The sequence below is a fragment of the Protopterus annectens genome, chromosome 5.part0 (genome assembly GCF_019279795.1).
Source record: "Protopterus annectens isolate FY-2018-M chromosome 5.part0, PAN1.0, whole genome shotgun sequence".
In the NCBI taxonomy this organism is placed as follows: Eukaryota; Metazoa; Chordata; order Ceratodontiformes; family Protopteridae; genus Protopterus; species Protopterus annectens.
In genome coordinates this window covers 1,617,315,784-1,617,329,800 of record NC_056735.1, presented here as the reverse complement: position 1 = coordinate 1,617,329,800, position 14,017 = coordinate 1,617,315,784, and the positions used below count along the sequence as shown (strand labels likewise).

The window sequence follows — 14,017 nt, the reverse complement described above, 5'->3', positions numbered from 1 at the left end:
TTAATGTTGATTATAAAATGTTTATGAGTATTTTTGCTGATAGATTGAAGACAATTATCCCGGCATTATAGACATAGATCAGACGGGCTTCATTGTAAATAGAAATACTTTTGATAATATAAGAAGAACTTTAACATTAATTGATTTTGCAAATACGAAAAAGAAAGATTTAACACTTATTAGTCTTGATATAGGTTCAGCATTTGATTCAGTAAGTTGGGACTATCTGTTTACCTTACTGAAGTGCACAAATTTCTCTGATGCATTTGTAAATTTAATTGAGCATTTATACAAAGGAACGCTGGCTTATATTAAGGTAGGAACATATGTTTCACAAAAATACCCATTCTTAAAGGTACAAAGCAAGGATGTCCACTTTCTCCACTATTATTCACTTTAGTAATGGAGCCTTGGGCTAATTTGATTAGAAACAGTACTGACATAGAGGGTTTTGAAATAGAAGAAAATACAACATCAAAAATTCAACTTTTGCAGATGATGTTCTAATTACATCAGCAGGATCTAATTCTTCTATGCAGTCTTTATTTGATAAAATGATGAATTTTAAAAGTATTTCTGGTTTAATATTCAATGAAGAAAAACTAAAATACTACCTATATATACGAAAAATACTCTCATTAGTGATTTTACTAAATATGTACCCAACTCAGGTCAGATAACTTATTTAGGTATAATACTATCTAAAGATATTAAATCTATTATATATAATAACTATAATACCTGTTTTCTTAATATACAAAATCTTTTTAATACCTGGAATAATATGTTTTTTACTATGGAGGAGAGACTTACAATTATTAAAATGATAATATTCCCCAAGATTTTATACTTAATACAATCAATAATACTTTCACCTTCAAAAATAACTATCAAGAAACTGAATACACTAATGTTAAATTTCTTATGGGCACCTAATAGACCTAGGATTGCATTAAAGAAACATACTAATAGCTGGTCTCAAGGGGTATTTCTTTTCCAGACTTTAATTTATATATTATCTCTTCTATTATAAAAGTTATTACTTTATTAATAGATCGGTCATATGTCGCAAAATGGAAAGATTATTGGGAGCTAATTAGTATGCACTTCATGAAAATCTCCTTAACACATAAAAATATGATTATAAATAACTCCATGTTGTGGTTGCTAAAGGAATTTTGTACTTCACCTATTACACCTAAACATATGGTCTGTTACCCATTAAATATTATTATTAGTTATCGTAACTTTATATTCATGCACCCTAAGTATAGGGAATGGAATTTTATTGTATTCCCTATAATTTATACTCAGGGTATGCTTATGTCATCTACTTCTGAAGGAGCTCATTTAGCTATAGATAATAATCTAAAGTACTGGTATCAGCTGATATCTGATAATAAAGTTAAAAATCTAGATTTCTTAAAACAAGAATTTGATCTAAGAGAAACTTGCTGGTTAGAGGTTCAGATCTTTAGACAACATCTCATTGATAGAATAGATCTAATGTCTATAACAGTTAAAGAATCTATTCCAAAACTGATTGATTACTTGATAATAAATTTACAGCATAAAGTTTCTGATAAAGGTAAACTTTCATATATACATAAAATTATCAGACAAGAAACTTTTTACAATGTAGATTCATACTGGAATTATTTCACCTCTATTAATGGGGACCCACCAACTCAACAAGATAAACAATATATATTGGAATCTGCTTATAGAACTACATCTTCCATTGTCTGGAGACTTTATACATGGACATTTTTACATAGATCTTTTATACACCTTTGATGATGAATAAAATTAATAATAAAGATAATCTATGTAAGAGATGTAATGTAGAAATTAATGCTGACTGGGCTCATATGTTTTATGACTGTATGAAGTTGAAAGAATGCTGGAAGTCAATTAATGAATTTTTGCAGGCTCTTTTACAGATAATTTCATTATTTCTAAGTCTCTTATATTATTCAACACACCTGTACCTCAATGTGTTAAAAAGATTAAGCTTCCCTTGTTATGGTCTATCCTAGCAGTGGCTAGGAAAATAATAACTAGAAATTGGATTTCAGATACACCTCCTTCGTTCAATGAATTTAAAAATGTTATGAATATAATGTGTCATATGGAAATAAGCACAATTAGAATGAGAACAACTAGAAAAACATCACATTTTATTATATGGGATAATTTACAAAATTTGTTAAAAAAATTCTAATTTCAATAGCACAGTATTTTAGTTTAATTAATTGATCTGATTGTAGTGGATGTCTTTGTAAATACTTTAGTTGTTTTGTTGAATATTATAATAATACCTATTTTTAATTATTTGTATAAAATTGTTATGATATTTCTCTTATATGTTAAAACAATAAACTTGTTTTAAAAAAAAAGAAAATCCAAATCCCATCGAGCTACGCGCTCGAGGGACTTAAACCTCAGCATTGAAATAAATAGGACATGCTGGAGGGACAGATTCATAACCCAGAGGCTCCCTTCACTCTGGAATAAAATCCCAGTCCAGGTTAGGCAGAGTCCCTCATTGACTCTCTTCAAGAGGAATCTTGATGAGTGGATGGGAGATCGTAGGTTTACCCCGGGTATCACTTCTGTGTCACTGTTAGACAGAGGCACAGTATACTAACATCGAAAAAGGGCATAGCAAAATTAATTTAAAATGGGTGGCGAAAGCCATACACACTCTGGCTAGGCTTATAAATGCCCTAGGGCAGATAGCCTAGTATGAACCTATGAACCTATGATTTACAAAACAGTACATTCACAAACTGAAGCTAGTTTGAGTCCCTGCATGTATAAATGGTTAAATGATATATATGTATGAGGCATTATTCAAACATGTCTCTGGAAATGGTCTTCTGGAAATTAATTTAAGGATTTCATGAAGCTAAGAAGAAAAGAATGCAAGATGAGTGGCAAAGGTGTTAAGATGGTTTAATGGATTGTAACAGGAAAGTTACAGGAGGTGGGGGAAGATAGCTAGAAATGTGATAACAAGTAGATGCATTCCCATACTTCATTCAAGTTTATCATCTCGGTGAAACCAATAGTTGTACAGGTCTCAGAATGTATAGCTTAGATGTGGATTACTTTAGTTAACCAGTTTTTGAAACAATATCCGGAACAGGATTTTTTAAGTAGTTCTTTAAGTTAGTTCTTTAGGTGAAAAGTTTGGTTTGGTTTCAAATGTGCGCTGGGGGAGGGGGGTTTACAGAAAAAGGAATGATTTTTGTTTTTTCTTCTTCTTCTTCCTAAACCCTTCACCAGTTTTTTAAAGCCTTCTTCGTTGTGGATCAGGACAAAACAATAATGGTGATAAACAGCAAGACTCACACTTGTAAAGGCAACAAAGAAGACAAAATACCTGGCGGAGATGACATCATGTACAAGGGAAAAAATGCAACCCTTGTGATTTTAGACAAGATTGATACCTGTGTTGGCTGCAGATCATTTCCAGAGATGGCATGGTTGCTGTTGTCTGTCTGCATTTGAACAGGAAAGGCAATTACATTACTTAGCTGAAAAAGTCATGCTTTAGCCCCAGAGGTGTGACAGCTGAAAGCCTCATCCAGTCTGTGATATCTAAAGTCCCAAATTAAAATGGGTCAAAGATTGGAGATACTTATTAGAAAAAAATATAAATGTTGGTCAAGGTCCAGCGGTTGAAAAATACCACCTTCCATGTTAGAGGTTTTTTTCTGACTGAGGTTGCTGCTGTTATGTGTTTAACAGTCCCTGATCTGCAGTAACCTCAGAGGTAGCAGTAAACATGCTGGGGATACAGGGGCATAGTTCACAAAAGGTTTTTATGCTGACTGTGTGAAAACAGAGAGAGATGAGGGGACCTCTATGAAAAAAGGATGGTGACATGATGTTCAGAATACTGCACTTTTGACTCAGATGGGGAATAGCACTCATACTGAAAGTTTTTAATTCATGCAAGTAAAAGTCAGAATGCTTCAAAAGTACTAAACAAAAACATTTCATCAATCAATCAAGCAATAAATAAATAAAAACAAGTAACTAAATAAATAAATGGGGCTGTACTCACTTACCATGGACTGACTACAGAGCTGTGACCCCAAGCAATATATGAAGCATTCTCATCTCTTGCAGGTGATGTTGTAGCTACAAACACTTGGTTATCAACAGCTCTAAAGAACAGAAAAATGAGAAAAGCTTTTAATCTGAGTACACTACCTGAAAATGTAATATTGCTTGGACATTGCTGTATGTGAAAAATGTTAAAATTACAGAAATTCTTAAACAATTAAAGGCTTCAGTGCTGAAAGTAAATGATAAAACAAAGGTGCACTTTACTACTTTAGCCCCCACTCCCCATGTCTGTTGTTAAGTCTTACCCAGTAGAACCGGTAATTATGACTATATGAACCTTGTCAGGTTTGACTTTCCAGGAAAGCTCAACGTTCCCTAAAGTTCTCTGAGATGAATCGGAGACTTTCAAGTGAAATACACTTAATAGCACGATTTAAAAAAAAACACTAGAATGCTGCAGAATGATCTTCTTAGGAGCACCTTACACCTGAACCCTCCAATCACAAACTAAGACACTTGCACACAGCTGCCCACATTGAGTGCAGCATGCCATGTACGAATATAAACATTACCTCCTTCTTACTAAGGGCTTTTTCTATCACAGAGTTCTTAATCTTGAACACAGCATTAAACTCAGTCCTTAACAACCACCACACTTTAAGCAAAACATTAATTTTTAGTGCAAACATTGCAAAAACTGCAAATTTAATTTTAGTCTGAGGGCCGAATTAGACTCACACACACACACACACACACACACACACACACACACACACACACACACACACACACACACACACACACACACACACACACACACACACACCTAGCACCAATCCTAAAATTTTTAAACTAGGATGGATACAATGGTTAAGTTTATCAGCATTCCTGAGTGCAGTATTCAATTTAGGGAAGCAGTGTGAGTAACAATTCAAGTATATTTCAGGTATAACCCCAGTTAACAGACAAATCTTAGCCCTCCAAGTTGAGGGTAGGGTTACTGTTAAGTTGGCCATAGACAGGCATGCAGTTCCTTTTTATGGTAAGGGTTGCAATGTCCACCTATACCTCCAGGCTTATGACATCTGAGGGACTAGTACATGTGTAAAGAAAAATATGTACATTTTATTTAGCTTTAATCTGTGAATGCTTTTTGTACTGTTTCACCTGAAAATCTTGCAATCACATCTCAGAATTAAAATTTTAACTGTTATCTAATTCATAACTGCAACTAAAAGGAAAAAAATCAACTACACAATAAACAACAATGTACAAGACAGAAAAAAATAAAAGAAACAAACCGAGAAGATTATGTAATTTAATTTAGCCCTCTCTCTTCCTAAAACGTCAGTCCAACAAAAGTTAAAGTACAGTTGCAAAAGATACTCACCATAACAATTAATCTAAGAATAACAGGGTCATTGCTGCAGGAAATCACATATATGACATGGAATTAGCCACAAGCAAACCACTCTTTTGAACATATAATTTCTCCTTATGTGTATGTAGCAGTCAGTAACCATGCATCATAGTCACTGGACTGCAATCTGGCAATAAACAGAACAAACCATGCATCATTCTGTTACTGTTTTCTTGTCGAGGAGATGGCAAGGAGATTGCACCAACAAGTGCTCCTATGACATGATAAAGAAGACAATATATGAAAAGAAAATAAATTTATATGTGTGTGTGTGTGTGTGTGTGTGTGTGTGTGTGTGTGTGTGTGTGTGTGTGTGTGTATTTATAAACACACACACACATTCACATCCGCAGGAAGAAAAAAAAATACATTTCATACATTTCAAGAATTAAATTCATCTTTACTTCCGCTAATGTACTCCAGGCCTGTCTTAGCCTCCCCACAACCTCCTTGTTTAAATCTTTCAGAGCTGTAAATGCCCTATGAACAAATCCTTTTACCACTGGTCTAAAATTCTCGTCTCAAATGCACAGAAAGGAGGGGTATTGGCTAAAAAGTCCAGTGTCCCAGTTCATTCACCAATACCTTGCAAACCTTCAAATTTCATCCTCGACAAATTAAGTAGCCCATATTTCTGTTTAACCCATATCTAAGTACCCCAACTATCAATGAATTCAGTTCTCAATAAACCATTCTCATTTTCTTATCCTTCCAATTTCTCAAGCTATCTTCCTCATGAATCCCTAATTTACTAGTGCCTATGGGTACTAAAATAGTTGTCTAAGGGATTTACCTAATCACTTATTAACAGATTCCATAATATCATCAGGGCCTGTTTCAAGACACTCTTCAAACATGATACACCAACGCAAAAAACAAAACATTTGTCAAACCTACACTCATTTCCCATGTTCAACCTCACTAAATGTTTCTACGCTGGATTACAGTTTTGAATAGATAACAAATACAATATTTTCAGTTGCACGGTATTATAACTCTGGATCAGGTACACTCAAACCACCCAACTCTTATCCATTAACAACTTACAGCTGACTCATCCAGATATAATTTTTATCACATTTTTGACTGATTTCACCAAATAAAATCAGTAGGATATTAGTTGGTAAGGCCTGTAATACAAAAAACAAAGCCAGTATAAAAATGCAAAGCATGCACTTTTTGATCCATCTGTGTTTCAATCACTTCATTGTCAGTAATGAAGAAATCTGGAGAAAGTAAGGCAAAATCAATTAGAAAAGGGGAAAAAACTGATGGGAAAGAGTTTTACAGTAATTCAACAAAAAGCAGATCATGTTTCAGCCTCAACACAGGATGTGGCTTCCAGTAATTTAGAGGAAAAAAAATAAATGTATTCAGAGGAGTTTAAAATAAGTGAAAAACTGGAGAAAATACATACAGTCAAATGAAAAAGACTGGAAAGAATAGAAGATTTAAGTAGCTGCTCAGATAAGTTAATAATACTTCAGAACTCAGAGGCTGAAATGAAGGAAAGACAGTTGATTATGAGGCTTTTCAAGAAGAACTGTTTTCAAAACAGCAGAGCTAGAAGACAGAAGATGCAGAGAAAACTGCAGATTTTCTGCTGTGCCACCGAAACTGGAAGGAACAAACTGCAATAATTTTATGAATATACAAATAAGCAACTGGAGTGGTATTCCACAGTAGGATTTGATAATAGCAAGGTTACATAGTGGCTATGTTGCAACTTTAGACATGAGAAAGAAGCCAAAATCTATAGTAGTAAAGATGCAGTCGTGTCAGCAGAAAGAGCTGCTCCCGACATAACTTTGGCCAAACAGTCAAGTATTATCAACTAGTAACATCAGAGTGTTTATGGAAAATGATTTTTCATTGTACAACAGGCAGAAGAGCAAGTTTATCCCTGCAATCAAAAACAGGTGAGAGATTAAAGCTGCTATACACAGCTGTCTTCAGAATATTTTTTTTCTGAAGGAACAAAGACATTCTTGGATGCAGAACAGATGAGGGAAGAAATATAGTTTACCCAGCAAAAAAGTGAACCAGCAAGTTAAGGGGGAATCTGCTTCTCATTTCCCTAAAAATGGCACAGCCCATACACAGAATTTTCCAGTAAAACCTTTTCCAATGTTCCAAAGGAAAATAACTGAGTAACAGAAAGGCAAGGAGTTGACAAGAAAAAAACAGGAGCACCTTGGACTTGAACTAGAGATCGGTGCTGGGTGACAGAGATGATGAAGAAGAAGGCCAGCAAGAATCTGAAAGTAGGAAATAAATGGGCGAACTGTAAAGTAACATTTCCATAAGATGCTATTTGGACATGAAGTCTGCTTCTACAAGAAGTCAATGGGAAACAAAAGAAAAAAGATGAAGTATGTGGGGCTATTTTTAGCTGGCATCAGGATGGCAAAGTATAATGTACCACACTGTAATTACTGTTTAGAAAGATAATGAAGGAACTGAAGAAGTAACTGTAAGTAAAAGTATTTTTTTTTCTCAGTAACGAGTACAATACATTTCTTAAAGTAACGTGTATGTAATACTGTAAAGAAATTATGTACAGTATGAGGAGATACTTTAAATGAGCATGGGGGAGTCATATCAATAACAGTTATTAATGCCAGAAAACTTAAAATAGGAATGCACTTTTTTTCTTCTCTCCCACACACCACTGAGCAATGTTATGCAACTGCAAAAACATTAGTTTCTCTTTTGAGGAAATTACTGATTCATGACCTGTGGGGGACTTGTATGGACAAACACTAAAATCAGTAGTCAAAGGAGAAGCGACAAGTAGCTCAGTGAAAATAAATGAAGTCTGTTACTAAGCAGAGGTATTCCTATGCAATAACAACCACATCAGTATAAATCTTTATAATGTAAAATCTATTAATTTAATGGCAGTCAGGGCACTTTCTCATAAGGCAAAAATAAAGTTGAGAGTTTTGAAGTTGTTTTTAACATCTGGGAGGGAAGATGGTATGAGACCAGAAAGGATGATGGGGAAGGGGGAGGGTTATTTTATGAAACACTGACTTCCTGAAAGTCTTTTTTCCAAAAGAATGAGAAAAAAATGCCAAAAATTCAAAAAGGTGAAAAATTCCTTTTTACTCATTTTTTTGCAAGGGGATAAGTCCCCCTGCACCCCCCTCAATGTGGAGAGTAAGTCCCATACCCCCCAAATTTATATGTACCAACTCCCGGTCACACCAACTTGAAGAGAGAAATCTCCCTAAAGTGGTGAATCATTGTCACAGCACAATTAGAAACTCTACCAGCAATAATTTCCCATGGGGAAAGTGTGTGCTATAATGCCATTCATCTTTTTTTCTGTCAGGCTACACACTCTCAAGCAATTTTACCTTGAATATGTGTAGGGGATCATGTGGGGAGATGTCTGGTATGGCAAAGAGCTAGAAGGCTTAAGATCACAGAGCTCACCCCAACCAAAGATGTAAAAAAAAAGGAAATTAAAAAGGCATTTTGAAGAAGGAAAGTCAAATACTTTAATCAAGCTCTAAATAAAAAAAAAAAACTTGCCTGAATGACAAGATTAATGAAGCAATCTGTAAAGAATGATAAAGAAAACGAGCAAAGCAGCAGAGAATCCAGAAGAGAAAGATATGAAGAAGATTGAAGGAAAATGTCAAATAGGAGTAAGCAAGAAGCAGCACCTATAGTACAGGTGCAACAAGACTACACTGATAAAAGTATTCAAAGTTATCACCAAGATCAACAAGTCATTAATAGTCTACAATGAGTCACTCACAGACTACATGTCAAAGAAAAACAAAAAAATTGAAAATATAGAAACTTGGATTAACACCCACTCCAACTAGACTGGGACCATGCAGAGAGCCAAAAGAAAAAACACATAGTAAAGCTTGCAGACCTAGAGGCAATATGGGAGATGTACAAGAAAAACTTATAGAAACAGAAGACAGAGAAAGAAGGGGAAACGAGAATATCCAACATACAAAAGTGGGTTGAGGGAAATTATTGTAAAGAATTTATAAGGGGACAACTGGCCAAGTGGACTGGTATGCTGAAAAAAAACAGATACTTTTTTGACAGAGCCCATAGAGTGTTCATCACAGCAAGATGGCATGTTTCCACAGACCTATTGTAATTAACATCCAAACCAAAAAGCTCAGTGAACAGTTATCACAGTTATAGTAAAAAAAGGAAAATTCTCCAAGTCAATGATAAAAGGGTGTTTTCATGGACCACGATTGGTTATCAAGAAAAGCATTCAAAAGGAATAAATTTTTACCACACTTTAAACTCTGAATGAGTCTGAACCTGAAATTTCATTTGATTTCCTCCACTTGCTTTAAAGTCTTTTTTTTTTTCCAACAGAGGTTAAAACATTTTTGGAGCCAGATGATGTTATGGTACAGCTAAGAGCAGTGTGCTCAAACACAGCAATTGGGCATGCAGGACAAATGCTCAAAGTGAAAAGACAACCTAGGCTAGGAACAAAATGCCCCAAGAAAGAAGACCTCTGAAACCCTTTACAGTATTTAAATGAATGATGCAAAACTGACAAAGAGCGGTCATACAGCATATCAAAAAGTTGAGACACGTTAGTGAGAGACCAACACATAACAGGAACAGAGGAAGTGACACAGGAGGAAGACTAAAGTAACAAGAAAATTGTGAAACTCAAGAAAAAGATAACCCCCGCAATGGACGTGTAATTGAACTTTGAGAGTGACAATCATTTGTTTACACAGTGCTACTCAGTCCTTAAAATATACAGAGGAGAAAAAATACATATAAAGGTATGGAAAATTGATCCACAACAGGAAACACTTCCCACATGTAACAGGAGTAAATGATACTTCTTCCATCAGTTAAAAGTGACGAGATGTAGAGCGTTGTTTTTGTGATTGATTTTCTAGTAAAAAAACAATACAAGTATAACTACAGAATTACAGGAGACACAATCTCAATACTATACAGCACATGGAAAAATTAATTTTCTGAAAATAATCAAGTATAAAATAATACTATCTGTGAATAAGGCTAATTCTTCTTGAGTACCATACTAGTTGAATTTGTATACAAGACAAATTATAAAGGAGAAAGAACCCAGCTGGTTAGAAAGGAACTCACCCACCTTGAATCTTACCTCTGAACCTTCATATATCTACCTGCTCATAAAACTCCAGCTAACTCTGTCAAATGCCTTGTCTGCATCAAGACCCACCAACAATAATTTGGTCTTCTTGTCCTCTGCATCTCTTTGAATCTTCATCGTTCTGTTAATGTTGTCAAATGTTTGTCTTCCTTCCAAAAAACCACATTCATCCCATACCTATCATTTTTGGCAGACATTTTCTTAGCTAGTACAGATATAAATTCTTTATAATCATGGTTCAGAATTGAAACTGGTCTACATGTTGGATTTAATGGGTCTTTGTCCTCCAAGGACTAAAGCCACCGCAGCTTTCTTACAAGATGGTGGCACTGTCCATCCTTTTAAAATATCGTTAAACAAAACCTTCCAGATTTTTATCACCTTTTTCCTTTCTAACTTCCAAGCTTTCACAGGAATACCATCTGTTCCTGGAGGCGTCCTTGTTGACTGATTACACATCATTATTTTATCTCATCCTCTCCCATTTTGGTTATTAATTCTTCAGCATCATCTTCCTCTAACTTTGGAATATTTCAGTGTTCCATATTTCTGTTTGTCTTTTCTTGGTTCCTCCATTTCTATGTTCCATACAAATGTTTGTAACATTTTTGAAATAACTCTTAATGCCTGTACTGGCTCTCTGGCTATTTTTCTGGTCATAAGCTCTAAGTTGGGCAACACCTTTTCCATTTTCTGTTGCCTAAGTAGTTGTGCTAATGGTGTTTGTGCTCTGGGGATGTTTGCTTAACAGTCAGCTTTCTAAAGACATACATATTATTTAAATACACCATTATTTTTCCTTTAGCACTTGCAACTGTTCCCTTTCCCGTTCCATTAGATTCCCCTTCATCCAACCTAAAAGGCGTCCAAAATTGAACCAACCAGACAGTCAGCTATACACATTTTACACTGGGTGTATCAAAATTCTCCAGTACTGTTTGAGTAGATCCAATCAGTGAGGAAGCTTATGGTATTTGCCTTTGGCCATTTGTTGCCTAGGCCAGAAGGAAATTGTCACAATGATCTTTGGAGAGTCCTTCTGAACCTTCAGAATGACCCTGCAAGTTAGTGGAAAGCGTAGAAAAGCATAAATAAACATTCCCAACCAGGGGAATGAAAAGCCATCCGTTTCCTAGGCCTGCCAGCAAGGATTCCTGGTGCAGAATTTTGAAAGGAGGTAACAGATCTCTTCGAAGTGTTCCCCACAAGTAGATCAAATCTTGGAAGAACAGCGTCAATCAATTTCCATTCATGATGGTCTGCTTTGGTCCTGCTCAGCTTGTCTAACACTACATTTTGCTCAGATGGAAAGGAGGGTTAAACAATGCGTCACAGCAGTCTCCCAAGCTACCATAACCAGCCTGCACAGAGGGTAAGACCTACTCCCTCTGTTTATGTACCACAACACTGTGGAGTTGTTTATAAATCACCTGCAAAGGTCCAGGAGAATACAAACGAAGAGATTCTACAGCATGACTCACAACTAAGCTCTCTTTCACATGTATGTGCTTTGGTCTGTCTGTTTTGTTTCAAAGACCCTACACTCTTATCACATCGAAATAGCACCACAAGCAAAATCTGATGCATCTGTTGTAACAGAATGAGCATGGGTTGGAAGACAAAATAAGAAACCTGCACTCAGGGATATCTGTTCTCTCCACCAAAGCAATTCTCAAAACCTTCACAAAAAAACTTCACAAAACCCAAAACTGGAATCTGAAATTCCAGTGGGTGAGAACGTTGGGTCCGTGTAATTTTTAAGAACCACTGCTTTTTCCTCATGTGCAATCTGGCAAGAGGAATTGTGAAAATAAAGGATACCATGAACCCTAGAATACTGAGATACTCTCTGCTTAAGGTCTGACTCTGACTGGAGAAACTCAAAGACTTCCAGATACATTTTCCCTTTTTTCTGAGTTAGGAATGTCTTTTGTAAGGAAGAACCTAGAAGGCATCCCAGAAACTTTATTCCATTAGAAGGAATTAAGGCAGAGAGGAATTTTAACTGCTAATCTGAAAACCCAGGTGGAGAAGGAAATCGAGGAGATATGTAATCCATCTAAGGGACTCTCGACACCTGACAAAAGACTCTGCAAGGATAATTTATTATTTATTTACTGCCTTTTGTTGGTCTGATTAGGCACTCAGGCCCATTTTCAGTGGAGGCCTGGGGAGAAAAGCTCCATTAAAGTTAAAAAAAAAATACAAAAAAAAAGTACATAAAAGAATTTTAGTTTCTTAACACAATAGAAATGGGGTTTTGGAATCATGTAATGGGTATGTATGTCATGGGTCACGTAATCAAGACAGAGGTGAATACAATTTGATTTCTGTTGCAGTGTTATATAATAATAAATAGGTTGTAGTTACATATACAGCAACATACACATTTCATTTACACAGGAATGATGAAAAGCAGTATATAATTATAAATTTAGATACAATTTATTTACATTATTTACGGGATAAGAAAAGACAGCTGGAGAGTTAGGGGTCGGTGATGGTCTAGAGCTCTGACATGTAGAGAGAGTTAGTCAGGATGTGAACAAGAACATAGTTAGGAGGAGTTTAGGTGCTGTTTTAAGTTGTGCTTAAAGTTAGATGCACATCTGTCCTGTTTTAGTGGGATAGGCAGGGAGTTTCACTATCTGGTGACACAGGATAAGTATAGTGAGTCTCCAGCTGTATTATGTGATTTGGAAGTTATTAGTAGGCTGTGATTACTTGAGCACAGGTAACATGGTAGAGAGTAGTGCTTGAGAATGATTTGTAGAGAAGGGCATGTGAGTGTGGTTTGTGTATGATTGTGTGGGCAATCTGAAGTTGAGTGAAGGTAAGGTCATTAGGTAGTTCTAGCCAACTAAGCTTCTTTAGTGTTAGGCAGTGGTGTATACAGTAGGATGCATTAGCTGCAAATCTGGCTATTTTGTTAAAGCTTGTCTCTAATTTATTTAGTAGGGTAGCGTGAATGTTCGTTAATATGGGTGAAGCATAGAGAAAAGACAGGAGAAGTTAGGATGATGCTAGGGATTTTCTTGAGGAGTCTGTGAGGCAGGGTTTGTTTCAGTAGAGGAAGCCCAGATTTTTCTGAGTTTTCTTGAAGGCCTGGGTGATATGCCAGTCAAATTTTAGGTTATTTTCTAAGTTTGGTACTTATTTCAGTTTCTTTGGTGGTGGTATTTGTTAAGATAACATTAAAGAGTGTACTTGTTTTGGAAAGAGGTCAGGGTATGAAGAACATTAATTTTCTTTTTTTTTGTATTTAAGATTAGCTGACGACCCTTTAGTCATGATTCTATGGAACTGGAGAAGTCTTGAAGAAGTAGTGGAAAGGCTGAGGCTGAGCAGGTGGCATGTTTGGTGGCTTTAATTAT

At 35.7% G+C, this 14,017-nt stretch overlaps 1 protein-coding gene across 1 annotated transcript in view; it reads right to left on the bottom strand.

The window, feature by feature from the left end:
• The window catches only part of NIT2 (nitrilase family member 2), a 570,156-nt gene that overhangs the window by 186,000 nt on the left and 370,139 nt on the right, over positions 1–14,017 (bottom strand). Inside the window, exon 8 of the mRNA XM_044071381.1 lies at positions 4,080–4,178. Within this exon, the coding sequence (XP_043927316.1) occupies positions 4,080–4,178 (99 nt within the window). The remainder of the gene's footprint in view (positions 1–4,079; positions 4,179–14,017) is intronic.